Source organism: Sapajus apella, unplaced genomic scaffold (assembly GCF_009761245.1).
Source record: "Sapajus apella isolate SASKATOON/1434 unplaced genomic scaffold, GSC_monkey_1.0 scaffold18, whole genome shotgun sequence".
NCBI lineage: Eukaryota > Metazoa > Chordata > Mammalia > Primates > Cebidae > Sapajus > Sapajus apella.
Genome location: NW_022436958.1, coordinates 31,988,641 through 32,016,183, shown reverse-complemented (window position 1 = coordinate 32,016,183; position 27,543 = coordinate 31,988,641). Strand labels below are relative to the sequence as shown.

General features: G+C 38.3%; 1 protein-coding gene across 2 annotated transcripts in view; it reads right to left on the bottom strand.

The window, feature by feature from the left end:
- Positions 1-27,543, bottom strand: part of CERS6 (ceramide synthase 6) — a 324,290-nt gene that overhangs the window by 57,625 nt on the left and 239,122 nt on the right. For both annotated transcript variants that reach the window (XM_032286322.1, XM_032286323.1), the window contains exons 5-7: positions 25,363-25,413; positions 21,425-21,517; positions 2,005-2,133 (exon numbers count right to left, since the gene is read on the bottom strand). In XM_032286322.1, the coding sequence (XP_032142213.1) occupies positions 2,005-2,133; positions 21,425-21,517; positions 25,363-25,413 (273 nt within the window). The remainder of the gene's footprint in view (positions 1-2,004; positions 2,134-21,424; positions 21,518-25,362; positions 25,414-27,543) is intronic.

The following is a 27,543-nucleotide window of genomic DNA, read 5'->3' as shown; positions in this document are numbered from 1 at the left end:
TGACAGTGACTTAAGTGATGACATCTTATATTATACATTAGTCTAGGGAATAAATCATATCCCTTTCTCTACCATCCACTTTTTTACAGATGATCCTAAAAACAGGTGAGATTGAAAACATAATTTTGCCTAATCACCTCTTTTTACATTTTTGCATAGAATTCACAGCACCTACACACAGGGTTATAAATTGATGATGTCTTCTCCATTTATAACGTTATTTTCTACTTCTTAGAAACTTAACTGAGTCAGATTTGAAAAGATTGTTGACATTATCCACAGAAGCTATAATTTAAAAGCTTTAAGTAAAGCACAAAGCTATGAGAGGAACGTATTCCTAAGGGGAAATATCTACTAACTGGGTGGAAGTTAGGATCATAAGCTTTTAATCTCATGAACATTTAAGGTGTAGCACCATAAATTATGTTAAAAGGTACCTTCTTCTGGCTAGGTAAATCATGGTATTTCTCTTTTTATATTTTTTCATCAGTATTCAATAAATGAGCTTTAAACACAAACTTTTCAGAAATGTCTAGGCTGTAACATAACATGTTGAGGGATTGATAGGTAACCTATCTCACTAATTGAATATTCTAAGTGTTATTTATTTTATAATGTTAAAGAGAATCTAGGTGATGTGTTTTTAAGTCACATGACTGGGATTTCTGAATTTTTTTCTGGATACAGGTGGAACTTGATTAGAAATTTTCTCAATCATGGCACTAAAAAGCATCATGCCAGCCATTTCCACAGGCAACAAGGCTGGCTAATTGTACAGGATTTCAAGCCTTAGGTTGTGCATGAATTTCTATATCCAAACACACTTAAGATTTAACCAAATGGTAACTCATTTCCAGGGGATCCCCCTTTTACTCCTATTTAAATAAATATGTTGAATAGAGGTTAGCTTGAAGCATTTAAAAATCATAGCAACAAATTATCGTTTGACTTACCTAGCCCTTTGGGTCTATTTTTCTGTTTCATAACATTAAAGGACCAGAGTTTTTAACAAAGTTATGTACATGCCTCAAACCTTGATTGCCTTTATAGTAGGTTCAAATTTCATAGCATAGAATTCTGCTTATATTGCAATAACAGGTCATTATTTGAGGACATGTCTAGTCTATATTCACAGAACAGTAAATGCTTCAAAGGTAGCAAAACAAAGGACTTAAAGCAAAATGGTGGGCCAAAAGAAAAAAAAATCAGAATTCAGATCGATTGTGAGAGCTATTTCTATATGGGCTTTGTACTCTTGTAAGGTAATTCTGACCAGTTATATTAATTTCTTAATATAAAATGCAAAGACTTTAATTATATAACATTACTGAGTATGATCTTCACAGGAGCCATAGTTAAAAGTAAATATCGCATCACAATTTTCCTTGGGATTTTACCTTTTGAAATATGCTAGAACATTTTTTATTTATTTTACTACTTTAAGAATTCTAAATAATAATAATTTAGAAAGTTAATTCAAGTATAACCAATAGTTCCAGAGATATTCTTTATACATATATATAAACATAGTTTCTCCATAAAATTTGCAATTCATATTCCCTTTTCACTGTAAAAATATAAGGACAATGTGTATTAGCAATAAAAATGATGACCCCTACTTAATTTTATTGGGATGTATAGCTCCTATTAGTAACTAAATTGAGTTTTACAAAATTTCCCAATAAATTAGGGTAAAGGTTACAACACACAAAACCTAATCAATTAATGATTTTTCCTTTGTAAAATTACTCATTTTTTAAGTGTAGAATAGTAAGGGTTTTCATCATTCTATTAACAATGTTAATTTTTTTGTATAAAAGTTTACATACTAATTTAATATCTCATTTTCACCAGTTTAACCTACAAAAAAACACTCTGCAGTTTCAATGCAGTTATTTACTATTGTACACAAGCACCATCTAGCATAACATTGAAGAGGTAGTGAGATTGGGGACTTCCTAAATTTTGGATTTTGTATTTTTAAAGATGAAAGAAAACTTTTACCTCCAGAAGAGCGTCCGCCGAATCATGAAGACAAAGGACCAGGGTTCCTACTCGGGCCATATTGTTGACATATGAAAAGGTAATCAAGAAAATAGATACAAGGTGGTGCAGGAACATAATGCCGAAGTCCTTGAGGAAAGAAAAAACACAGCCATATTAGAGTATAGCAACATCACATTTCCATTTAGCCATTTTCCACTGAACCAGTACTGAGAACCTCCATAAGCCTAGCCCTGAGGATGAATAAGGTATGAATAAGGTATAACTCGTATCCTCTGGAAGTCCATTATGTGTTGCAAGAGACACACAGGAGATCAGTGGAAGCTGGGAAGTTCAAGATCAAGGCTCTGCCAGATTTGGTATCTGGTGAGGGCCCATTACCTGGTTAATAGGTGGTGCCTTCTAGCTGTGTCATCATGGCAAAAGGGGCAAAGTACTTCTTCAGGGACCCAGAAGATAGGAGGACATCAGTGATTACCAAGAATGTGATCAATGCCAGGACAGAGACCATATCATAAAGAGTATTTTGTACCAAGCCAAAGAATTTGACGCTATGGGAGAAATCACTACAGGATTTCAAGCAAAGAAGGGCACTACTTGGATTTGAACTTTAGGACAATCTTTGGGGCAACATGCAGGTTAAACGGGACCACTTCTCTGACTACTAATGGCTGAAGCTTTGGAAGGTATTGGTTGTGTCTTTGACCAGAGTGTGGCATCTATGAAGGACCCTCATCTTGGCCTCAGTGAAAAGATTGTTTTTTTCTAATATTATTTCCTGACCATCTGGACATGGTTTGTTGTGATATGGGATTTCTGTTGCTTAGAAATATAGTCTCTCTTTTACTCATACTTTTATCTGTGTATCTCTCTCAACATAAGCCTGAATTTCTTTGGGACTTAAATGCCAAGACCGACCCTAATGTTGTTCTATTTGAAGCCTCTGGAGGAAGAGGACTATTCCTCATAGACCATTCATCTAGATTTATTCTCCCCCAGATTTATTTGAATCACTCTCTCTAGGGGAGTCAGAGCATGAAAACAAAGAGCATATCTAAAAACTGACATATGAACAGATCCTGAATATGAAAAAGCATAGCATGTACGTTAAATCTGGGGGAGTAAACCTAAATTTTTATCTCGAAAAGCCAATATTCATATGGTCATTTATTCATTAAAAATAGTGATTGAGCATTTACTATGCTCCAGACAGTTTTAAGCTTTGAGGATAAGTAAGCAATCTAAACAAATATTTTTGCTCTTACGGAAATTGTATATTCTAGTGGGGGAGAACAGACAAAAAAATCTAAGTAAATAATCTCTTAGAGTAGAAGGTAAAAATGTGCTATAGGAGAAAAAGAAGCCATCATGATAAGAAGGGTGAGGAGTCCTGGTTGCTGGGGGAGATAGATTATCATAGTACACAGAGAGGCCAGGCCAGGGCAGGCCTCCCTAAGAAGGTGTCTTAAAGGTGACGAGGAAGCTAGTCTTAAAGACAGATGGGGAGAAAATATTCAAGCCAGAGAAAACAAGCAAGGCAAAGGCGTTATCCATCATGCTCTTTCCAACCTGATGTGTTCACAGAATAGCGAGGAGGTGTGAGTGGCTGGAGTCAGGTAAGAGGGAGAGACGTATAGAAGCCAGAGCAGCATTACAGATTTTAAAAATTAGCACTTTGGGGGGCTGAGGTGGGTGAATCATGAGGTCAGGAGTTCAAGACCAGCCTGGCCAATGTGGTGAAACCCCATCTCTACTAAAAATAAAAAAATTGGCTCAGTGTGGTGGTGCATGCCTGTAGTCCCAGCTGTTCAGGAGGCTGAGGCAGGAGAATCACTCGAACCCGGGAGACAGAGATTGCCATAAGCCGAGATTGCGCCACTGCATTCCAGCCTGGGTGACAGGGTGAGACTCCATCTCCAAAAAAAAAAAAAAAAAAAAAAAATTAGTAGCTTCTTTTTATCTATTACCACTATTTAAAAAAGAGAGATTTTAACTATATTGAACAGAAAGTAATCACTCTATTATTTAGTCCCTGATATGTAACTGTTCTATGTAACATTTGTACTGAGATATAAATTGGGAGATTAAGCGTGAAGAATAAAATTATTTCTGGGTTTGTAAGGACTTAATTTTACCTCTTACACTAGAGTAGGTACTTATAAGTACTCTCTAATATGAATCCTAGTCACGAAAAGAAACAGGGCTAGGTTTTTATTCTTACAGATGTCTTCATAAACTCCTTCCTACGACATTCCTTTGGGACTATTCTTGCTTGTTCTGAGAATCGGTGTGGGCGACAGTGCTAAGGTTGGTGGATGCTCAGCCAAGCTACTTGGGCTTTATTCTGGTTTACAATGGCAACAGCAACGAGATCAGGTAGACTTCTCAGTTCCTTGCAAGTGTGACTTAATCTTCTACCCAAGGGGAAGGAAGAGGCCCTAGAGGTGTCTCTTTCTCTGATCTGCTTGGTACTTTTCCTCTGTAACCCTTTAGCTCTCACAGCTTCTGTGGTAATTCCTGATTCACTGGGAGACAGAGCCACTTTCTCCTGCATCCCCATTTACCTATCCTGGGCTCCCACTTACCTATCCATCTTTCCTACAACGCAGAGAGGCTTCTGTCTCTAATTTCTATTCTCCAATTCAGTTCAGTTACATGATTATTTTTTGTTTGGTTTGTCTGTGGTTAAGGCAATTTCTATTTTAAACAGAAGTGCAAGAAAGTTAAAACCAGGGTTTTGACAGAACCAGACTCCTGAAGCATGTAGATGTCTTGAACAATTATGCTCAATAAACAACTATGGAGCACCTATTTCTTAAGAGGCAATTGGTAATCTAACTCATATTAATTTTATCATTTTTTTTGAGACAGAGTCTCACTCTGTTGTCTAGACTGGAGTACAACGGCATGATCTCAGTTCACTGCAAGCTTCACCTCCTGAATTCAAGCAATTCTCATGCCTCAGCCACCCAAGTAACTGGGATTACAGGTGTGTGCCACCAGGCCTAGCTAATTTTTGTATTTTTAGTAGAGATGCGGTTTCACCAGGTTGACCAGGCTGGTCTCGAACATCTGACTTCAAGGGACCACCTGCCTCAGCCTCCCAAAGTGCTGGCATTACAGGTGTCCAGCTATCTATACAATTAAGAGACTGGATCAGGTTATTTTTATGTTGTCAATTCTATAATTCTAGGCTTCACAGCTATGGTGATTAAATAATAATTGAACTCTTTAATCTACTAATTTCATATTTGTGTATATGTGGCAGGGAGAGAGTGTGTGAGAGCCCATACATGCACCCTTTTTATTCAGCAGCCGAGTAGCTGCTGGTGTCACTACAGGTTGGGGTTTGAAAAGTCAACTTCAACAACTTTAATTGCTTAAATGATTCTGTCTACGGTTAATGAACATGTCCAGAGGTTATTTTCTCCCTTGGAAAGTGCCTCACATTTATGGACAACCATGCATATTGATTTATTACTAGGATAAATGGTATATTAGTTTCCTAAATGAGGTCAGATAATTCAAGAAATGAAGTGCAACGATTTCTCTTATTTTCAATTAACCTACTCTCCAAACAGCACGACACACTGATGATAGATACCGCTGTCAGAAGAATCATGCGTCTTCCATCAGTTAATGCTAACTGCCCATGGCATAACTAAGCATTGACAACTCTGGCCTAGGAGCCTACCACTATATTCCTTCCTCTAGATTCACACTTAAAGCTAATTCTCAGCTCACTTATTAAACATACTCTGAGTTTAATAAGTGATTATGTTCAGGTGCAACTTACCATTTTTACCCACTTCTGGAATTCTGATGTCTTTGCAGTTAGTACCTACGGTTTTCTTAAATCATTAAAGTTAGACAATACCAAAATGCCTTAGACATACAATAAAAATTGCACTGATAATGTTTTCCACTGCAAGATAAAAACTGTTCTTTCCAAGCTATTCCTTATTAGATTCCACTGTGTAGAGTATAGTGTTCTACCAGATCATAACTACTTCAAAACAATGGATCCATTAAAATAGTTACCTATCAACTAATATTTTAAACTGTTTCCTGAACATAATCAAATGAAAATACTCACTGCTTAATTCAGAAATTCAATGAGTTTATATTTGCTATGCTTAATACTCAGATTTCAAAGTTTAACCAGCTGAATACCTGAAAAGAACAATACTTTCCACGTTTTCTATTGTTCAGCTCTGAATGATTGTTCTTGGCCCACTGAAAGAGAACAAGGGTTTTTCCTCTATTTAACATGAATAAATATAAATTAAAACACTTATTGAGGATTAGTACAATTTAAAATTAAGTTTCCTGAGATCTATCTGATATAAACATCAATAAACAACCCAATAGTCTTGGCAATACAGCATGGCTCCTTTAAAAATAAGAGCCTTGTTTTTTAGACAAAATTTGCTTTGTAAAGATGTTTTTTGCATATAAATCACCTGGTCCTAGAAAACATTTGTTTTATTACTGTAGGACTCACAGTTATGCATGGCAGAAGACCAATTTTCATTATAGTCCTATCTGTATGAATATGAAAAAACAATGAATAATGGATTTTGTCATCTTTCACATTTCTGCTTTGGAATGCATTATACATAATAAAATATCTTTAAAGGCCATGCAATCATTATTTTATGTGTAACTCTCATCCTCCTCACCCATTTCTTTGAATAGGCACTGAATCTGGTCCAAATAACCATTTTTAAACAGATTGTCAATTTGGATTTTATCAGTGCTGGGTGGAAAACTTCCATCCTCATATTTGCAACTGCTGAAAGTGATTAGTGTGCACAGACACAGTCATGGCTGAAAGAACATTAGCATTTTAGGTTGAAATGTTTTCCTGCATTTTCCATAACTGCAATTAAGGAGAGAGACTGTGATTTCTTACTGGTCTTCAGACTGAAGATTGATTCCAAAGCCTTTATTCAAAACAGGCTAGCCTGGACACGTGCTTTCCTGGTGTTCTCAACCTACTGCTATTCTGCCATATTGTTTCTGGACATATTCACAGCCATCATCAAGGGCTCCTTCTATGTTTCCTGCTTGACAGCTACCCTAATGTCGACATTTATACTTCAGTGGCTTTGCCTATGTTAATTACCAGAGACAAGGTGGGCGGGAAATCAAACATGGTCATCGCTCAAACTTAATTAGTAGTAGTCTGAAATGAAAGAATTCAAGGAAGAGCCATCCATTTTAGTATCAAGAGCTGGTAAGATTATGCTGTTTTTCCCTTATAACATTTTCAAATAGCATTTAGGGAACCTAGAAAAGTTTCTTAGTCTGCTCTATGTAGCTTTCATATCAGAAATTCCTGGGTACAGGTAAGATTCCAGCTACCTGGACTTCATCCCCAACTGTTAGAATTAAAATCAACATCGTTAATTCGGTTCTCTAGGGGAATTTTATGTACGATAAAATGATAGATAGCACCAAGCATCCAGAGGGATCTACCTCTCACTGAGATACGGATCTGAACATCTGTATAATGGAACTCCCTTCACAATGATCGATTCACAGAGAATCTCTGAAATACTGTTGTTTTCAGGAGGCACCACAAATTCATCTTGCCGTACATGCTTTTACAAAAACAAAATTTACCCATTTCTCATTAAAAATAATACATACACATATCATAAACAAGCGCTGGACTGTTCCCTGAATTCTCATCAACTGGATAATACATTAATTTTATGCAGTGTCTTTTAGGAATAATTTTTGCAATTGATTAAGAAAAACCATTAATGAACCTCTTTGTAAAGGAAATTAAGAAGATCAAGATTTTAAGCAAAGGCTGATTTAGATGTGCACAGATATGAGGAATGTGAAATACTTCTAACATGTAAGAAAAAAAGCTCTTCTCCTTCCAATGCAAATGACACATATTAGCTTTCCTGAATTTAATTTAATAAAGTTAATAAACCTGTAATCTAACTCATATGAATAGAAGTCAGGTAATAGTACTAGCTTACTCACTGAACTGATTTTCAGACTCTCTAGGCAACAGAAGAACAGCAGCATAGCTTAACTCTGATTTCATTTTATGGCAATTGCAGTAATAATAGAAACCCATCATTGAAAAAAAAAAACAGTTCTCTTATTTGAACCTTCAAGGCACACAGAAATTTATATGACTTTTCACAGAGTAACATGCTTTTCTTTTCAGGGATTAATAACAAACAGTTTTCCTTTTTCTCTTGAGATTTTTCTGCCTTGGCATAAAACTCAGAATGCTGGGAGTAGAAGTGGACTTTACGCATGTAACTTGGCAACATGCAAAAGAGACTAGCTAATCAGTCTCCATCTCCATTCCAGAATGAATAAACAGATAGAGATGGTGAGGATTGCAGACAGAATTTACATATACCAAGAATAATCATAACCAGCTTTTCCACTGAGGGGTACAATAGCTTCTCAGCCTTTGGAGATGGGTAAAGTCCTGATGATCAGCATGAAAATATGTGTAAAACCTCTTAAAGAAAACCAAAGCCCCCAAATAGTATACTAACAAATCTTAATATTAAAACTAATGTGTGCAAACAAATAACAAAATAAGTCCTTAAAGCAAAAAGTGAAATACAGTACTAGAAATTCACATCAGAATAATTTGCTGCTTTGTACTGTCTTACGGTGGTTTCTAGAATAAATAGCAGCAAAACTTCTAAAGCTTTAATAATTCAGTTAAAAAACAAAACAAAGAAATAAAAGACTAAAAACTGTGTAGGGTCTTGAGACTATGGTTAAATAATAAAAGTATATTAGGAGTGATTTATAGAAATCAGTTGATTCTGGGTCTCTCGCCATTACGCAATTTGAGGAGAATCACAACCTTCTCTTACCAGCTCATGATGTTAAGAGTATATATAATGTATGTAACTAATCTGCCACAATTTATTTGGTTGTTCTATTTCAACTGGCCTTGAATTTTGGCTCACTATAAATAAAAGAGTTGACTAGATGGACCATTTAAAGAAAGATATTTTACATAACACTCTTCAAAACTCTAACTGGAACTCACTTTTTTTCTTATGTATAGCCTATGCACCCTAAGGTAAATATTTACAGGAAAATCTGGAAAGGAATAAAGAACTGTGACTTATTTGGGAAATATTTGTTCAATTATAAAGTGGAGGAGTCCTGGCAGGAATGAATCAATTATTCCCTTTTCTAAAATTCAGTCTGTGAATAAAGTATCATTCACATCAGACCTAGAGTTGAATCTATTTCTACACCTTTTTTTTCCCAATAGGTTATAGATTTTTCTCCCTTTGGACTAAATGTATACACATTTAGGTCCTTGAGGGAGATTAACACACAGAATTCATTTTAAAAACACCAAGTGCCAATAAATTAATTGGTTTAAAAATGTTAAATTTACTATGGTTACTATCAAAATGTTTTAAAAATATATACTGATATGATTTAAATATCTCTACTAGCCATTCTCAAATCTGACATCCCCACTGCTCATCAAATATGCACATCAGGTTGTTCTACTTTATAGTAAAGATAGGCAAAGGGCCAGACGGCCACATTTGGGTTTGTAAATAAAGTTTTATTGAAACACAGCCATACCCATTTGTTTACTTATTGTCTATGGCAGTTCTCTTGCTAGAGTGGCAGTGTTGAGAAGTTGAAACAGAAATTACATGTCCCACAAATTTAAAATATTTATTACCTGGCCCTTTACAGAAAAGCATTATGACCTGTCTTAGAGTCACATCAAAGGACATATTACGGGAAAGTGTCATATTGGAAGAGTCATATTATCTAAGATGTGGCAATTGCATAGGCTCATGGCCAACTTCACCACATTTTTGTCAGACCAAAAAATGTGTAAGAGATTTAATTTTCATAGCTGTCCTCATGTAACCCATTAAATATTACTCTCAAAATTCAGAAAAACTATAAAGAAAGAGTTCTGGCAGGTACTGCCATCAAAATTCTCATGATCAAGTATAACCACAACTTTAAAACTATCTGAAAAGCAAGGAGACCTCACAAGCTTGTTTGGATACAGTATTATTTTCTCTACTGCTAGATGTGCCATTACTTTTTGGCTTCTAGAAACATATATAAATGAAATAACCATTGTATAAGTAGTGTTTGCCCAACCTTTCTCCTGTGCAACATTTATGGCCTTATTTCAAGATCCAGAACTCATAATCTTGTCTACTGTGAATTATTTAGTTAATATTTAATTTTTAATTGATTTTATCACCATGGAAAAGGATACAATAAAATTTTATTTGCACAATAGAAAACAGTAAGATAGTGCCCTTGATTAGCTTTCGATGGGCCTGGCCAGGGCACGGAGCTTGATTTGCAACACCCCAAGTCTTCCTTCATGCCTTCCTTCTTCTCCCCAACAAAAGTATACCCTCCAAATACACTCTGCTTTCAAATGATGTGGATAGTTTTCTGAATTATACATGTCTTTTTTTATTTACTGAACTTTAGGTCCTCAGAAGCTCTCTATCACTAAGAGCCTTGTTAAATCACAAGTGCCTAGAGTTGAAGGTCTATACACACCTTCTGGGCTCTGTTTAAATTACCTTTTGCTCAGTCACACTAGTTTGCACAGCTTTTAATGGGGAAAGGTCACTTCTGAAACATTTAAAACATATTCAGCCTAACAATCTGTGATGCAAGGGTTAGTAGAATTAACTCTCCATTTTTTTTTTTTTTTTTTGCAATAATCCCTGGAACAAAGACAATGGTAAACCTTTATATCAAATAAACCCATTTGGGCTGAAAACATCCAGAATGATCAATAGGGGGCAGATTGTGTTCAACTAAAATCAGAAACATCCCAGAACTCGAAAGCCATTGTCCATTTACTACAAAGGTCTTTAGTCCCAAATTGACAATGGGTAACCTGGGACTCAATTTTGTACTTTAGATAGAAGATGGAAAAAGTCTCCTTCAGGTCAACCAGGTTGGGATGCCACTGTAAATTGTCAGGAAGGGTTTGGGGAACTCTTCTCATCATCCTCAGCCTTATCCTCCACATTCTAACTCCTCTTTCTTCAGCTACCTGAGCTCCCACCCCTGGCCCCTCACAAACACAGAATTCTAGCTGCAGAATTTCCTGGAAGCTGCTTCTGGTCGCTATGCAGACTTCTGGGCATGCAGGTTTGTTGTTGTTGTTGTTTCCTGGCTGGGATACTTGTGTTTTCTCCTCTTTCGGTTCCTGGCCCCAGCCCACCTTGACGATCTGGTGAATGTCTACCTACCCTCTGATTTGCCTAATTCTCAAGTGCCAAAGGCTCCTCTGTCTGATACTGACATTTCCTCTTAACAACAACTCCCCATAAACCAAGTACGACTTTGAAACTCTATTTTGTATAGAAACTGAGGCACAATGATGCCACATATTTTTCCCTAGTCACACAGTGAGGATGGGCTAAGCCAGTTCTCAATCCAATTCTGTGTGACTCCAGGGCTTATGTATCTAACTACCATAGCAGGTTGCTTCTCAGAAACGGACGTGGGAGGAAAATGACTTTGAGGAAGGAGGCAGGAAAGAGGGGACACTTTGGAAAACACACAGAAGTAAGAGACTAACAGAATAAGGTCTATTCCTGGAAGACAGGAAGATGGGGGTCAAGAACAAAGGTGCAAGGGTGAGCCTTCAGTGGAAGGGGTGCCTCTTCTCAGGAGGCCTAAGGGAAGGACAGATGAATGGGGGTGTTTATGGGGATGGAAACTGAAGGAGTTCATGACCTCAGGGAGAGTGACAGAGGTATAGGCAGCCAAAGCGGTGTTTTCCTGAGGCTCCTAGAATTGACCTGAGAGAAACTTCCCAAAAGAAAGTGAATGACCCAATCTCCCAAGGGCCAGCAAGACCTCCTGAGAAGTAAGTGGGATTCCTGAGGCCACAGACTTATGAGCCCAGAGCAGCGCGTGGGTCTCTGGAACGCAGCAATGCTGTGGCCCTCTGCAGCACACTGGAAGAACATGCTCCTGGTCATCACCCTCCTGCACCCAGAATCACAGTATGTGGCTGAGTCTGTGAGATTCAGGACTGAGCAGCGGCTGGTCATCTGACCATGAGATCTAAAGATGTCTAACTTTGACAAGGCACTTGGATGGTTGATTGCCAGCATAAGCTACTACTGAAGGCAGCCTTTGAATAAAAATCTCATAAAAATTGCCCCATGAAACACTTCCTTTCCACACAATAGTTCTATTGTTCCTCCACCAGTCTGCACACAGTGCTGGGTTGCAATGCTTTGATCACAAATGGTAGCTTTTTAAAATGAGCTGCTCTTTTTTCCTGCTCATATGCTGAAGACATAGCAGTAAGAAAGAAACAGGACACAGGCCTAAGACTTGGGAATATCTGCCTCAGAGGAAACCTGAACTTCAAGCGCAGAATATTACGATTCCAATCACGAGAGTCTGCATAAAAGAGCAACTTCGCACCTTTGTGAAAGAGAAGTTAAGAGGCCCTCCTGACTGTGTCTACAGGTAGCAGCAGAGAGGTTACAGGGAGAGAAGTCTGCATCACTCCCCATCCCTGTCAGGGTGATCCAGTGTCATCTAGTATGATTTTAGCTTTTCAAGCAAAGAAAGGACATGCTGATACAATGTGAGGTACTACCTGGGAGTGAACTTTGTTTTTTTTTTTTGAGACGCAGTCTGGCCTTCTCTCCCAGGTTGGAGTCCAGTGGCCCAATCTCAGCTCTTGCAGCCTCTGCCTCTCAGGTTCAAGCGATTCTCCTGCCTCAGCCTCCCAAGTAGCTGGGATTATACGTGAGCACCACCACACCCAGCTAATTTTTCGTGTTTTTAGTAGAGATGGGGTTTCACCATGTTGGTCAGGCTGGTCTCGGACTGATCTCAAGTGAGCCGCCTGCCTCGTCCTCCCAAAGTGCTGAGATTACAGGCATGAGCCATAGCACCTGGTCTGGGAGTCACATTCTTAGGAAAGACTTAATAATCCAGACCTACAGTTCTCATGCATTTTAGTCTCAAGGCCCCTTCATAGTCTTAAATTATTGAGGACATCAAATAGTATTTGTTCATGAGGTATATCTATCAGTATTTACCATACCCACTGTTAAAACTGAGAAATTAAAAAAAATACTTAAAACGCATTAATTTGTTTTAAACAAACTCCATTACATATTAACAAATTTTTACTAAAAATTACGTTCTGAAAAAAAAATTGGCAAGAAGAGTGGCTTTGTTTACATTATTGCAAATCTCTTTAATGTCTGGCTTATTACAAAAGAGTTATATTCTCATAACTGTGTATACATTTAATCTGTTGACAGATATTGTTTTGGTGGAAGTATATGGTGAAAACCCAGTGTCACAAAGATATATAGCTAGAAAAGGAAGAAGTAACTAAATAGTACTTAATAGTTAGGGATATTTTTCTTTGGCACTGTACTAAAATTTGTCAAGTCAGATAGTCTTAAAAATTGGTTGTAATATGGAATCTAAAACCATAACAATAAAATTTTTATATTCTGTTACATTAAAATCCATTGGTCTGTTTTGCTCTCTGAATGGATCTTTCACTCATGCATGATTTTATAACATCATGCATTAGTTATGTGGAAAATATTGGTTCACGGAGTAGTGAGTTTTTAAATAAAATATTTTTGAAAATCACATTTGTTAATATCACTACCAATCTCATCAGAAAAGTCAAGGATTGAGATGCTGTCAAGCTCCTGTTGGTACATTTAAGCTTTCTGAAAATTTCATTTTTGCTTGAAAGCTTGAGTTTATCACTGACAACAAATAATGTCAGTTGCTTTTTTTCTGAGATGGAGTCTTGCTCTGTCACCCAGGCTGGAGTTCAGTAGTGCCATCTCAGCTCACTGCAGCCTCTGCCTCCCGGGTTCAAGCAATTCTCCTGCCTCAGCCTCCTGAGTAGCTGGGTCTACAGGTGTGTGCTGCCAAGCCTGGTTAATTTTTGTATTTTTAGTAGAGACGGGGTTTCACCATATTGACCAGGATGGTCTTGATCTCCTGACCTCATGATCTGCCCACCTTGACCTCTCAAAGTGCTGGGATTACAGGCGTGAGCCACCGTGCCCACCCTCAGTTGCTTCCTTTGAAACAACTTGATCAGCTTATTTTGTGCATTTTCCTGACAATGTCTGCCAAATACACAAGTTGGAATAAACACAGTTTGTTATTCTTTCAAGTAAAAATGGGGTTCTATGAAAAACAGATCAGCTCCAAATATAAAGAATTGCATTTTTCTTAAGACAGACACCATTGCATACCCATTTCATCATATAAAATATTCTTTTTCAATATATACTCAAGAAGAGAGATTTAATAAAATTAATACTGTTGGCTCTCCATTGTCCATGGGTTCTGCATTCATGGATTCAACCAACCATAAATTGAAAGCTTTAAAAAAAATGGATGGTATATAATATAAATAGATGGTTGTGTCTGAATAAGAAAAATCGCTAATTGTGAACATGTATAGAATGTATAAGCTTTTTTCTTATCTTTATTCCCTAAGAAATATAGTGTAACTATTAACATTGCATTTACACGGCATTAGGTATTATGTAGCCTAGAGATGATTTAAAGTATATGGAAGGACATGCATAGGTTGTACGCAAATATGCCATTTTATTTTTAATAACTTTTATTTTATTTTTTTTGAGATAGGGTCTCGCTATGTCGGCCAGGCTGGTCTTAAATTCCTGGGCTCAAGCAAGCTGCCCACCTCAGCCTCCCAAACGGCTGGGATTACAGGTGTGAGCCACTGCAATTGGCCAAATACTACGCCATTTTATATAAAAGAATCAAGCATCCATGAATTTTGGTATCCTCGGTGGCAGCAGGGAGTCGGGGGGGAGGGTCCTGGAACCAATTTCCCATGGATACTGAGGGACAACTATAGTTTTTACTGCTTCATCAAGAGCATTCTTAGGTGAAACTGACAATTTTTTTTTCTGCAAGAGTGTGGCAGTGAAGAATATAATGGCTACTATTAGCAGTAGTTTGGTGCCACCACCAGCAATTTTGCCCATGATTACTTTTGCATCTCAGTGAAAATTTCAACACTGTGAGAAAGGCAAATGACATCTTAGTACTATTATAAAAAGTTTTGCCCTTGCAGGCCTCCTGAAACAGTCTCAGGGATTGTCAGGGATTCAAAGGCCACATTTTGAAAGGTACTGGTTTAGATAAATTATTTCCAAATATTGTCCTAGGAAATGATAACTAGCCATATTATTATTAACATCTGCACCAGTGAGGATAAGCTAGGATATGCAGCCATTACAAAGTCCTTAAAACCTCAGTGGCTTAAAACGAAGGCTTATTTCTTACTCATTAAATGTTATCATGGGTTGGAGGCCAGGGAACTCTGCTTGCCTGAGGCACTAAAGGACCCAGCCTGATGGAGCAGCCCCCATCTCCAGTGTTACTAATCACTGTGCTAGATATGGGAGCTCTAGAGAGTCTCATGCCGGTAACTAAATACTCCAGCCCAGAAGTGGCTCAAATCAATGTTGCTCACAGCCCACCAGTCATATGGCCCCACCCAATCACAAAATGGGGAGGCTGTTGAGACGCACAATCCTGGGTGTGCCTGAGAGGGAAGAGCTGGCAGTATCTGGCAGGTGCCTTAATGACTACAAAGAAAGGCTACATTTATGGAGCATTTATGATGTGCCAGGCGCTGTTCTAAGTACATGTATTACTTATTTACACTTTCAACACACCCATGAGGTAGGTTATGTGAACTCCATTCTTCGGATCAGGAAACCAACATACAGAAAGGTAAAGTAACTTGCTCAAGGTCACATCGAATTAGGAGTGGTGCTGGGCAGGCAGACAAACTCCAGAGCCCATGCCTTTAACATCTAAGCCATACTGCACCTCTAACAATGTTTTACCCTGTCTAGGACAAAATGAGAAAAATAAGGACTTTTACTTAATGTTAAATTTAAAGGATTGTCCTTTATTACAAGATGTCGTTTCTCCCATTCTTTTATGTTAAAATACCCTTTCCTTTATAAATCAATGGTGTTAATGGTAGGTGCTTTCTGACTTTCCTCACTGGGTCATTATGTGCCAGGTACTGCTCTATGTGTCAAGCACCGTACTGCATAGTTTTATGTACATTATTTTATTTAATTCTATTCCATGCTGCTTCCTCATAAGAATATTAAAACACGCATTTTCCCTTCCCCTAAAACTAACTGAAGCAGGCAAGATCTGGGGCATAACACGGCCCCCAAAGGCATCTGAAGCACGCATAGTAATGGGGGTCTAGTTCTTCTCTGAAAGTCAGCAGACAGCTAACACAAGCTCATCAATAAGTTTCTTACTAGACTAAATCATACCTCTCTCTGTCAGGAATCTTTTATAAGATGTAGTGTTTCTCTCGGGTTCAAGACCAAAAGAGCAACAAGTTAATTTCCCCAGCTGGGCCCTGGAACTCTGCCAGGGATGCTTTCCTGAGAAGGACTCTGAACACAAGCAGAAATCATTGGCCAAGGGCCCAGGCCTTCAAGCCAAACAGCAGCTTAGTTAAAAGGGACATAGAGTTTAGACATAAGCACGCTGTTCCAAGCTCCAACACAAAAATATTTATTAGCTTCCTTTGGAAATTTTAGATGGCAGGAGAAATGTTCATTGGGAACAGGTGCTAAAGGATAAAAATTTTAACAAAAATTAAGCCTTGGGAAATAAAAGGTGTTTTAAACATCTTTTATTTTTCATCTAATATTCCTTCTGGGAAGATTAATAATATTTCTCATCATTGACCAAGTAAGTCCCAACTCTGGAAATGATGAAAGGAGAGGCAATGTGCTCTGTCACCATGAAGATGACAAGTTCTCTCCTCATTTTTAAACTTCAGATTCCATGTAGAAATAGAGCGATTAAAAAAAAAAGAGGCCAAAAGGAAGAGTTTATGGATACAAAAGCCATTTTAGAAAGATTCGTGAACCCGTTAAAAATCAAAATAAGTGATTCATAAACCTATTTAAAGTACTGATTCTAAAAGTTTGAGGCATGCATTCAGATCCAGTGTTTATAAATCCTGGTACCTGTTTGAAAATGGCCATTGGCACTCACTGTCATCTAATATGGGAGCCAAGGAAACATTTTGATAACCCTTCTATTAACAATCTCATTAACAGTCTTCCAAAGTTGACTTCTATACTGTATTGCCAATGAGTGTCTTCAAACATCCCTATTCCATAATAAGGAAGCAGGCTGTTTTTAGAAGGTTCAATTAATAGTTCCAATACAGAAGGTGGAGAGTGCATCTGGCAGACAGAACATGCCATAAATCCTCACTGATGGCCAGAACAGCAGGTCCTCCAAGTAGGAGTTTAATGAGGACAGAACTGCCAAGGACCCATGGGGCCATTCAGCAAGATGCGAAGGGGAAAAGCAAGCACTGTGGCTCACTAATGAGAGATGGCAGCAGAGGAAAAGGCCTTCCTAATTAAAACCTGTGCCAAGGAATAAGCATGTCTGGTAGTGGCCAAATTCCCATTTTGTGCAAGAAACAAGAATAAACCAGCTGTATCATGAATGCACAAATGTAATCTGACCAGAAGGCAGGGGTGATAGCTATCTAAAACAAGCTATAGGTGTTGACTAGGAAAAAATATACAATCGATTTCTAAACACTGACAATATATACAGGCCTAGGGTCAATTCCACAGACCTTACTATACTTACACCTTATCCCTTTTACAGGTGTTTTTCACTGATGCTACAAATGTTAAAGTAATACAAAATGATACACTTTGATTCCCCAGAATAATTCACCTATGAAAATTATTGAGATAACGGTCATTTGGCTTAAAGCAATTGATACGGTTTGGATTTGGGTCCCCTCCCAAATCTCATGTTGAAATGTAATCCCCAAATACGAAGGGGCCTGGTGAGAGGTGACTGGATCCTGGGTGTGGTTTCTCATGGTTTAACACCCTCCTCCACTGGTGCTGTCATCAAGACAGTGAGTTCTCATGAAATCTAATTGTTCAAAGGTCTGTGGAACCTCTCTTTCGCTTCTGCTCCACCATGTAAGGCATAGCCATGCCTCTCCTTCACGTTCTGCCATGATTATAAATTTCCTGTGGCCTCCCAAGAAACCAAGCAGATCCCAGCATCATGCTTCTTGCACAGCCGATGGAACCATGAGCCAATTAAAACTTTTTTCTTTACAAATTATCCAGTCTCAACTATTTTTTTTTTCCTTTGAGACAAGGTCTGGTTCTATGACCCAGGCTGGAGTGCAGTGGTGCCATCTGCACCAGACGGAGTACACAGCACCACGTCTGGCTAAATTTTGCATTTTTTTGTAGAGATAGGGTTTTGTTATGTTGCCCAGGCTGGTTTTGAATGCATGAACTCAAGCGATCAACCCACCTACCTCAGCCTCCCAATGTGCTGGGATTATAGGCGTGAGCCACCATGCACAGCCATAGCTATTTCTTTACAGCAGTGAGAGAACAAACTAATACAGCAATAAAGACTTCCTGAGCCCTGCTGGCTCACTGAAAAGCCACGTTCCACCTGTGATAAGAAAGCTCGAGCTAGTGGAGGGACTTGGTAACTTTTGGTATAGCAATGTCTTACTAGGACTAGGCTTCTGGAAGCCAAGGACAGCTATTCCTGTTTTTTGACTCTGGATGGCACCTCTAGTTGTCACTAAGCAAGAGAAGAACCAATAAAATGGCAAAGAGCTGTGAAAGGCTTACTACCTGTAATGTCAGGAGCATGGCAAAGCAAGGATTGTGTACATGTCTAATCTAAGCATGAATCAAAGGGCTCTGCTTGGTGAGCCTAGCCTCTAATTCATTCCTACATTGCATGGCCTTGAGAAATGTATGTAAACTCACTCTGTGCATCAATTTTTCCAAGTTAAAAAAAGGAAGAATGTTCCTGCTCTCTCTTTGTTATAGAAGTGTTTTATGTGACTACCTAGATAAAAGGTCTCCTCAAAAAAAGAAAATAAAATACAATATGAGCCTTGCACAGTATCTGGCACATAGAAAATAATCAGTCTACATGTGTTGACACTGCATGAGCAAAGAAGGCACCCTCATGTAGGACAGAAGAGACCCACTTGGCATGCCATCACTAAAGAGTCTTTAAATGATTTCAGAAACCAACCCAGAGTATTGGGTGCAATGAGTAAGGGAATCACAAGTCATGGTGTCAAAGAGTCATCTGTTATGCCCAACCTCACCTTGGTAGGGACCATCTACTTCTTCTGAGAATCAGTTGGGTTATACCATATTAAGGGCCTTGTAGCCATACAAGTCAGAAAAGACAGCTTTTTGCCAGCCAAGTAAGCCACTGCTGTAGGATGGTGGAAGGAGCATATGTGGGTAAGGGGGGCTCAGGTAGTAGGCCCACAGACTCCTAAATGCTTTTCAGCTGCCACTTGGATACCAGTTTGCAACTTAGCAGGTGACTGGTCTAACCAAGAAATGATAAATTGTAGTACTGTTGTCCATCATAATGTAAAGGAATTGATTTTGCTTATTTAATTACCCTCAACTTACTGATCCTCACCATGAGCAGTCACAGGGGTGCAAAGATGAACATATCTTGCTTGCTGGGGACTAAATGCTTGTGCCCCCCTCAAATATAGATATTAAAACTCTAACCCCCAAAGTGATAGTATTAGGACATGGGGCCTTTTGGCAGAAGCCCTTGTGAATGGGATTCATGCCCTTATAAAGAAGGTCTCATAGAGCCGTCTTGCCCCTCCACCATGTGAGGACACATTGAGAAGGCTGTCATCTCAAAGTGAGCCATTGCCAGACATTGAATCTGCTGGTGCCTTGATAGTGGACATCTCAATTTCCAGAACTATGAGAAATAGATTTTATAAGCTACTCAGTCAGTCTGGCATTTTGTTATATTAGCTCAATTGGACTAAGAGGATAAAAGTGTGTTTTATCCTCCAAGTATTTGAGCTTTGTCTTGAAGGTTTTAGAAATATAACTCTTAGGCAGCAGATACACAAGAATGACTACTTTCATCTGGGACAGGTGGAAACCAGATCACAGTTCACAGTAGTCTCTTAAAGAGGAGTTTAATAGAGTGGGCAAAAGGAGAGGGAACTCTACGTGTGTCAGTGATATTAAGGAAGTTGGTACATGTAGTGGCAAAAAAGAAAGCAAAGGAAAACGTCTTGGGTGACATGACTGTTGGTTATAATGGTTACTGGAGGAAGAACAAGACTAGAAGTCCATGTCTTCAGTCAGGAGCACCACGTATGTAAGGCTTAGTTTCCTCATTCATAAAATAAGTATAAATAATAAAATAAACTGGGCCTTTGAGTTATCGGGACTAAATGATATAATGCACAAAAATAACACAATATATGTTGAGTATCCCTTACCCAAATGCTTGGGATTAGAAGTGTTTTGAACTTTGGATTTCTCTGGATTCTCGAATGTTTGCATTATACTTACAGATTGGCATCCCTAACATAAACATCTGAAATGCAAAATGCTCCAATGAGCATTTACTTTGGGTGCCATGTTAGCACTAAGAAAGTATCAAATTTCAGAGAATTTTGGATTTTCAGATTTAGGGATATTTAACCAATCCTATCATCTGTGACTACAGATGTGGGAGTATGGACCCAGAAAGAACTTGGGGCAGAAGAGAAACATTTCAAAATTAATGGCATGAAGGTTATGGTTGGAAGTGTCAGGAAGTATGAACTGTATCATCCAAGGAGATGGCATCCTGTAATTCAGGTCCAGAATTCTGGTGCACCCAAATACGTAGAGTATGGGGCATTAAGACAAAGGACAGCAAGATGACTTTGAAGGATTGATTCAAATATGGTGTCAGGGAAAAATAAGCAGTAAAGAGCCAGAAGTGCCGATTCTGCCCAGAGCTGGTAGGATGAAAGCCAGAATAAGTGGATTTAACACATAGGGGGTCATACAAAAGCAATTCCAGTGAAGGGGACAGATGGAAACCAGATCATAGTTCACTTAGGAACATTGCATTTCTGAGGCATATTTTGATACTGGATAACCCTGCAATTGGCGAATTAATTCTGTAGGGTTGAAACACTGAAACTTTACTCTCTCCCAGGAGCTACAAATACACTTTTTATTTAATTTGGAGAACAGAGGGACTTGGGAATTAGACTGAGAGAGAATTACTGCTGTGGGGATTCACTGCTATGTTATTATATGGAGAAAAGAATGCTGAGTTTTAGGGGAAGAGTGTAGAAACAAAATATAAAACAGCACAAACAAAAATAGAGAACTTTCTGTAACAATGCAGCAGGTAGTACTAACCTAGGGCTGCCAGGAGAACAGGGGTGAGTGCCTTTGAGAGTCTACACCCACCTGCTAAGGGCCATTAAAGATGCATGTTTGCAAGCACTTTATGACATAACTGCTCTTACCTTTCTTTTAATATCAGTGAACTGCGAAAACATTAAAGACCAATAAAATGACAGCTCCAGGATGTAATAGTAGTGAAGGTCAGTTGTGAGTGGCTGAAGGTAAAAGAAAAAAAGGAAAGATTAATAGTTAATAGGGAACCCAATTTGTATCCAGACATCTCAAGCTCACTGCTCAAAAGTAACATGGTCTTGCACCTCCACAAAGGCAGTTCCTGCCCTATTCTCTTTGTAGATGATGGGGCTTTGAGGATAACTTTAATCCACAGCTTGATGATATTACTCTCATTTCATCTCCAACTCAAAAAGCATTAATTAGCATGAACATTTGGGACTTAATTCATTATTCGGTTTAACAATAGTATTTATGATTCTTTGTCACAAGTATCTGCAAGATTCCTTAAACAACCTGAAAAAAAAATTCAAATACAAAGAATAACCCTGGACAACTGCTATGAGTATAGGGACAAGAAGGTAGGTGACAGGAACTGGAGTACTGTATGGGTCACTGAGGCATAGTTTCAAGTTCTGAATTAATCAGAAAGCTTTTTTTTGTTATTAGAAAATTTTCAGCACATTTCAAATATAAAAAAAAAATTCCCAAAAATATTTATTAAAAGATCAGAGGGACAGGAAGGCTGCCAGAAGATGCCAGACTGGGCACCCAGCCAGGATATCAGATCACATCTCAGATCCATAGCTTAGCAGGTATAAAACATGGGTCTAGGTTTACTTATTTGTAAAATGGAAGTGATACTCGCTTTAACTGCTTCAGAGGTTCAGGGTTGAGGGGACACTCAGAGAGGCAGTGGAAGTCAGGAATATTTATTTTGCACATAATCCCACTAAAAACAAGAGTTTTCAAAAAATATTTTCAATGAGTTGTTTTTAATTGTTATATTGAGTTGTAATGAAAGGTCTTGCTTTATCAAAATGAGTGAAAAACCTTTGAAACTCATCACACAAACAAGTACATACCCCTACACACAAGACAATACCATATATAGTAAATATAATTGAAATGTAAATGTTTTGTACAGCAATAGCAGCATAATGAATGACTATCATGAGAAGCTGGCACTCACCAACTCTAAGCATGGCAATCATGGAAAAGTTGTCCCACATAGATCTTTGACAACAAAATACACAATGGGGCAGGATACTCCAACCAGCAATCCTAAAGTCTAAATGACAATGAGCACTGCTGTGGACTGAAGTTTGTGTCCTCCCAATATTCATAGATGAAGCCTTATTGCAATGTGATGGTATATGGAGGCAGGGCCTTTGGAAGGTGAGGAGCCCTCATGAATGCGATTAGTGCCCTTATAAGAAGGGACATGATCTCTTAGGGTATTCTCTTGCAGCAGCCTGAACTGAGACAAACTGGAGAGCATACATTTCCTACTGAACTGTCCTTTTAAAACTTGAAGGCATTAACGATGAAGGATGGATATTCAGGGCAGATGGATGGCTGCAATGAAGTTTAGAAAATCGGGCCTTGGCTCAGGACCCTTTGAGCCAAGAGTAAATTTTAGTTTTAATGAGATTCTCTTTCTTCCACATGACCACCTGCGGAAAGGCCCCAGAGGAATTATAAGGGCAAGTTAGAGTGCATCTGGAAACCGCAGAGTTCATGGAGAGCATCCCATTATAATAATTACTATGTCTGAGGAGTGCTTTGCAGTTGACAATGCTCACTCACATGTTAATTTCTTTGGTTCTCATAAAAATCCCATAAAATTAGTACTGTAATTCTAGACCTAGATTGTATAGTTGACAGGAAACTGCTGTCGGTTAATTCAGGTTAAGAGGCTAAGCCTAGGTCTCACAGCTAGTGAGGTCCGATGACCACCAACTAGGGTATCTCATGTCCAACTTGTGCTTCCTATTGCAAGCTATACAAAGTTCAACTGAATACAACTTCACATTATTTTAACCTTAAAATATACACAGGTATATGAAATTATTTAATATGTTACAAATAATATACGTATTTATATACAATAAGTGTATCCGTAATAAAATTGAAGTAGACCACTACTTTTTCATCTAAAAGTCTGTTCAATGATTTATTTAACATATATGCTAAAGACATAATAAATATGTTTCATAAGCATGCTCAGTCTTTAAAAGTATCCTTAAGGCTCGGACTGACTTGGAATAGCAATCTGCATATTTACATTGGCATGCTTACACACAAAGTACTATAATTGCATACACAATAATTGTATGCTGTTTAATTCCCCCCCCACACACACACAAATCTGCTAATATTCTTTATTACTATATGGCATTTTCAAAGATGGCCACCATTCCCATGAGAGACTGTGAGTTTGTCCTACATTTCAGGAGCTATATGCTGAATTATTACACAGAAGACAATCTTGATCTGAGTCCTCACAGATAGCATCTTGCCTTTCATGCTAGCCATGTTTCCTCTTTTTAAAAAGATAACTATCCACCAGACCCTCAGACTTTCACGTTGAATTGACAGTGCCACCTGTGAAATCCTCTGCAGCTACAGTATAGGCCATAGCTCTAGCAACTCATTTTCTCAGAAATAAGCAACTTCTCAGCTCCAGCCATGAACATGAAAGTTATTCTGGACTAAATTACAGTTAGAAAGAAGAGTAGGTATTACATTTCATTTGGCATTTGTATATACTTTTATAAACAGAAATGCAGACATACATGGATTTTGCCACTCACTATACCATTACAGGACACAAAGAGCCTTTGGTGACAATGTTCCAAGTATGGTAAACAGCAGTCGGGTCTGAAAATTATAACTGTGCAAAATAAGCTATTGGTTTCAACGTTGTTTTAGTCTCTATCAAATATCCTCCGAATGCTCAGCTCTCTTGCCACGTTCTATTACTTATTTATAATCTTTTCTAATGTGAATAAACCACTCGAAAGAGATAAAAATGTAACCTGGAGTTCCATATTTCAACGTGTCCTTAACATCGAACCAGCTTAAGGAGTATCTAGTGCCAGTCCCCACCCTCTGGCATGACACTGTGTGTCACAGAGGACACAGGACAGGCCTGTTCCCCAAAAGCCTGTGCACTCCCCAAAGACCAAACACCCCAAGAAACGACCCAAAGAAACCCCAAACAAAAAACTGAAGTTGCTTATTATAATGTATAATACATCTCTTCATTTTGTCACCAAAATACCTAGCTGCATTTGCTTCTCTTACATAACATATCCCAACTGAACACGGAGTTATAGAAATTTCTCAGCTAGAAACTTTTAGACAAGTCCCAGCTTTGATATTCAAATATTAACTGATCTGGGGACCACAACAACACAGGCTAATATCACTGAATTCATGGAAAGATGCAAAGGTATGCCAGTGGGCAGAGATCTAAAATGCTTCCTTTCTGGGATATGATTTTAATCTCACTTTCAATGATGCTGTTTTTAGTTGCAGAAGTAATCCTTCCATGTGTCATAGTACAAGCCCATTTTTCTGCACTCAAGGAAATGGTGCTTGATTTACATATTTGGAGGCTGCTTCTAAGCCACAAAATGAACTGAACTCGATGTACCTGCTCCAGCCTCACACTTGAGCTCTCCCATTTGCTGTTGAGGCAGGTCTGTGCTATGTCAACAGGACTCCAGACTTACCTCAGTGATTAGAAGCAGATCAGCTGTTAGGAGCAGGAATTTTCCACCTGTTGAACTGATTGATCCTATTCCCTTGCAAATGTACTTTCCAAACTGACTCCATCTGCTAGGACAATAGGGTCTTGATTCTGAACTTCACTAAGAATAATGCACATATCCTCACTAGATTACATCCAGCACTTATCAGCGGGAGTGGGGCCAAAAATGAAGGTGGCTGCCCAACCTGTTAGGGCCTGCCTGAGACCATGAAATTGACCTAAGGTAGATACTTTATGTGTGTAAAAACCCAAACAATAATGCCTCCTTACCTGATAGGGGTAGTTGTACCAGCAGTGCCTCGTATTCCACAACCAGGGGGTCTGAAAAAAATGACAAAGAAATATTTTACATATTTTAGAAAGTGGATAAGAAGACAAAAAAGGTTTACGATAGGCTCTTGCCCCAATATTTTGGGATTTCAATAATTTACCTGTGTGAGAATTGAAGAACTTTAAAACAGCTAGGCATAAGATATTAAAACAACTAGTATCATACAGTATATTCTCTTTTGGTAATCTACAACTGGTAGTATTTTAGGCTGCTTCTGGGGTGCAGTCCCAGCTGGTGTTTTTTTTTTCTCTTTTGCTGGTCACTTAGATATATTCCTGCTACGTAACCAGCCTCAACAGCAGGGCCCTGCCGGGGTCTCACAGAAACCAGATGTAAATCCTCCATCTCACTCTTATCTATAAACACTGATGACAGTATAAACAGCCCTGAAACTCCTCTGACTCGATCTTTACCAAGTGACATTATTCATGCCTTTACCAGGATTCAGCGATAGGCAGGCATACTTCTTATTTCAGAAGCATACCTCAGAATAACCCTCACGGCACATGCCAAATCCTGACCTGTGGTCAAGATCTTTTTACGACAAAACAATTATTCTTAATTTGAGGGCAATTACTTGCCTTATGATACAGTATAATTAAGCAGGAAAATCTAAGTGTATGCACAGATTCCAAACATTTGTTAATAATCAGGGAGGGGCTGGTATGAATTCAAGAGACAGCCGAATTATCCAATAAGACCAGCACAAACTTTCTTATAGTTTCAAAATAATTTCAAAATAAGCACTAATGTTATAATTCTTTTGCATGCCTTATCTACAGCTGTCAGCACTTTCTGATATACATCTATATACATTTGATAATACATCTATATGTTTCTTATGATTAATTTGCCAACATCATCATCAGCCCTGTATCATAGGAATGAGGACAATTAGCTTCAGGTGGCTAACATCTGCTGGGTCCTCCTTATGTCCTATATACTTTTAAAGGCTCCTACACATATTAACTCATTTAATCCTTATAGTAGCTACTAGTATTTTTCTTATTTTATAGATGGGTAAATGGAGGCCCCAAGTCTGTGAATAACTACCTAGGTTAAATAGCTAGGCAGTGGCAAAGTTGAAAATCAAACTCATACTCACTGGTCCCAAACCCAAACATAACCACTGTGCACGCTGTTCCCGAGTCTGATCAAACTGAACCCGATCTCAAGGTAAGGAGCCAGATTCCTATAAAAAAGTCATGCACTGTCCTAAACCTATGTTCCAGAATCTTTACATTTTCCTTTCATTCAAGCACTATTCATTTTCTTTCCTTTTTGAGATCTTAATTTGGCTCCTCATTTTGCCACCCGTTCAACACAGTCTATCATGTAATCTCACTGCACTTAACTTCCTAAGTGTCTGAGCTGTATATCTGGCTGTCTCCTCCATTTCTCTTATCTATAACATCAATGTTCATTACTGACCTCACAGAGTGATTGTGAAAATCAGATGAGATAGTGTGGATAAAAATACTTGGGAGGTTTACTGTGTTTTTATAGTTAAGTCAGCAATATGTGTCCATTGAAGAAGACGTAAAAAATAAAAAATAAATATAATCTAAATTTTTATCACTGTTAACATTTTTACGTATAGTCCATTTTTGTTCTTTTGTTCCTATGCAATAGTTATAAATATGATACAGATCAATTTACTTTTAAATACCCATATATATGCATGCTTTAAAAAATGTGGGCACAACACAGCAACATCTGTGTTAAAGTACAAATGTTAGTTATTACTATTCTCTCTGATAAAGTTGATTATCTCCTCATCTGGAAGTCCCTGAGGGACAGTTACGTCATACGCATGTTTATCCTCTCACCAATAGACTTCCAAGTTCAGAGTTCAGCACTCATCTACTGAATGCTAATGAAAAGGAATACAGAATGGAAATGCAAGGCCTTGTGTTCATCTAAATATATCAGTCCCAAGACCAGTAGGCATGTGTGTGCTTGCCCCTAAGGATGCAGCAGTCATCTCTGTCACGGTGCCCATCCCTTCCAGTGACAGGCAGGAGGACAAGGTGTGATTCTCAATGATCCAGAAAAATCCATCATTCAGAGCTTCCCTTCCTTTGTGAGCTTTTTGGCTGATTAGTCCTCTAAAACCCAGG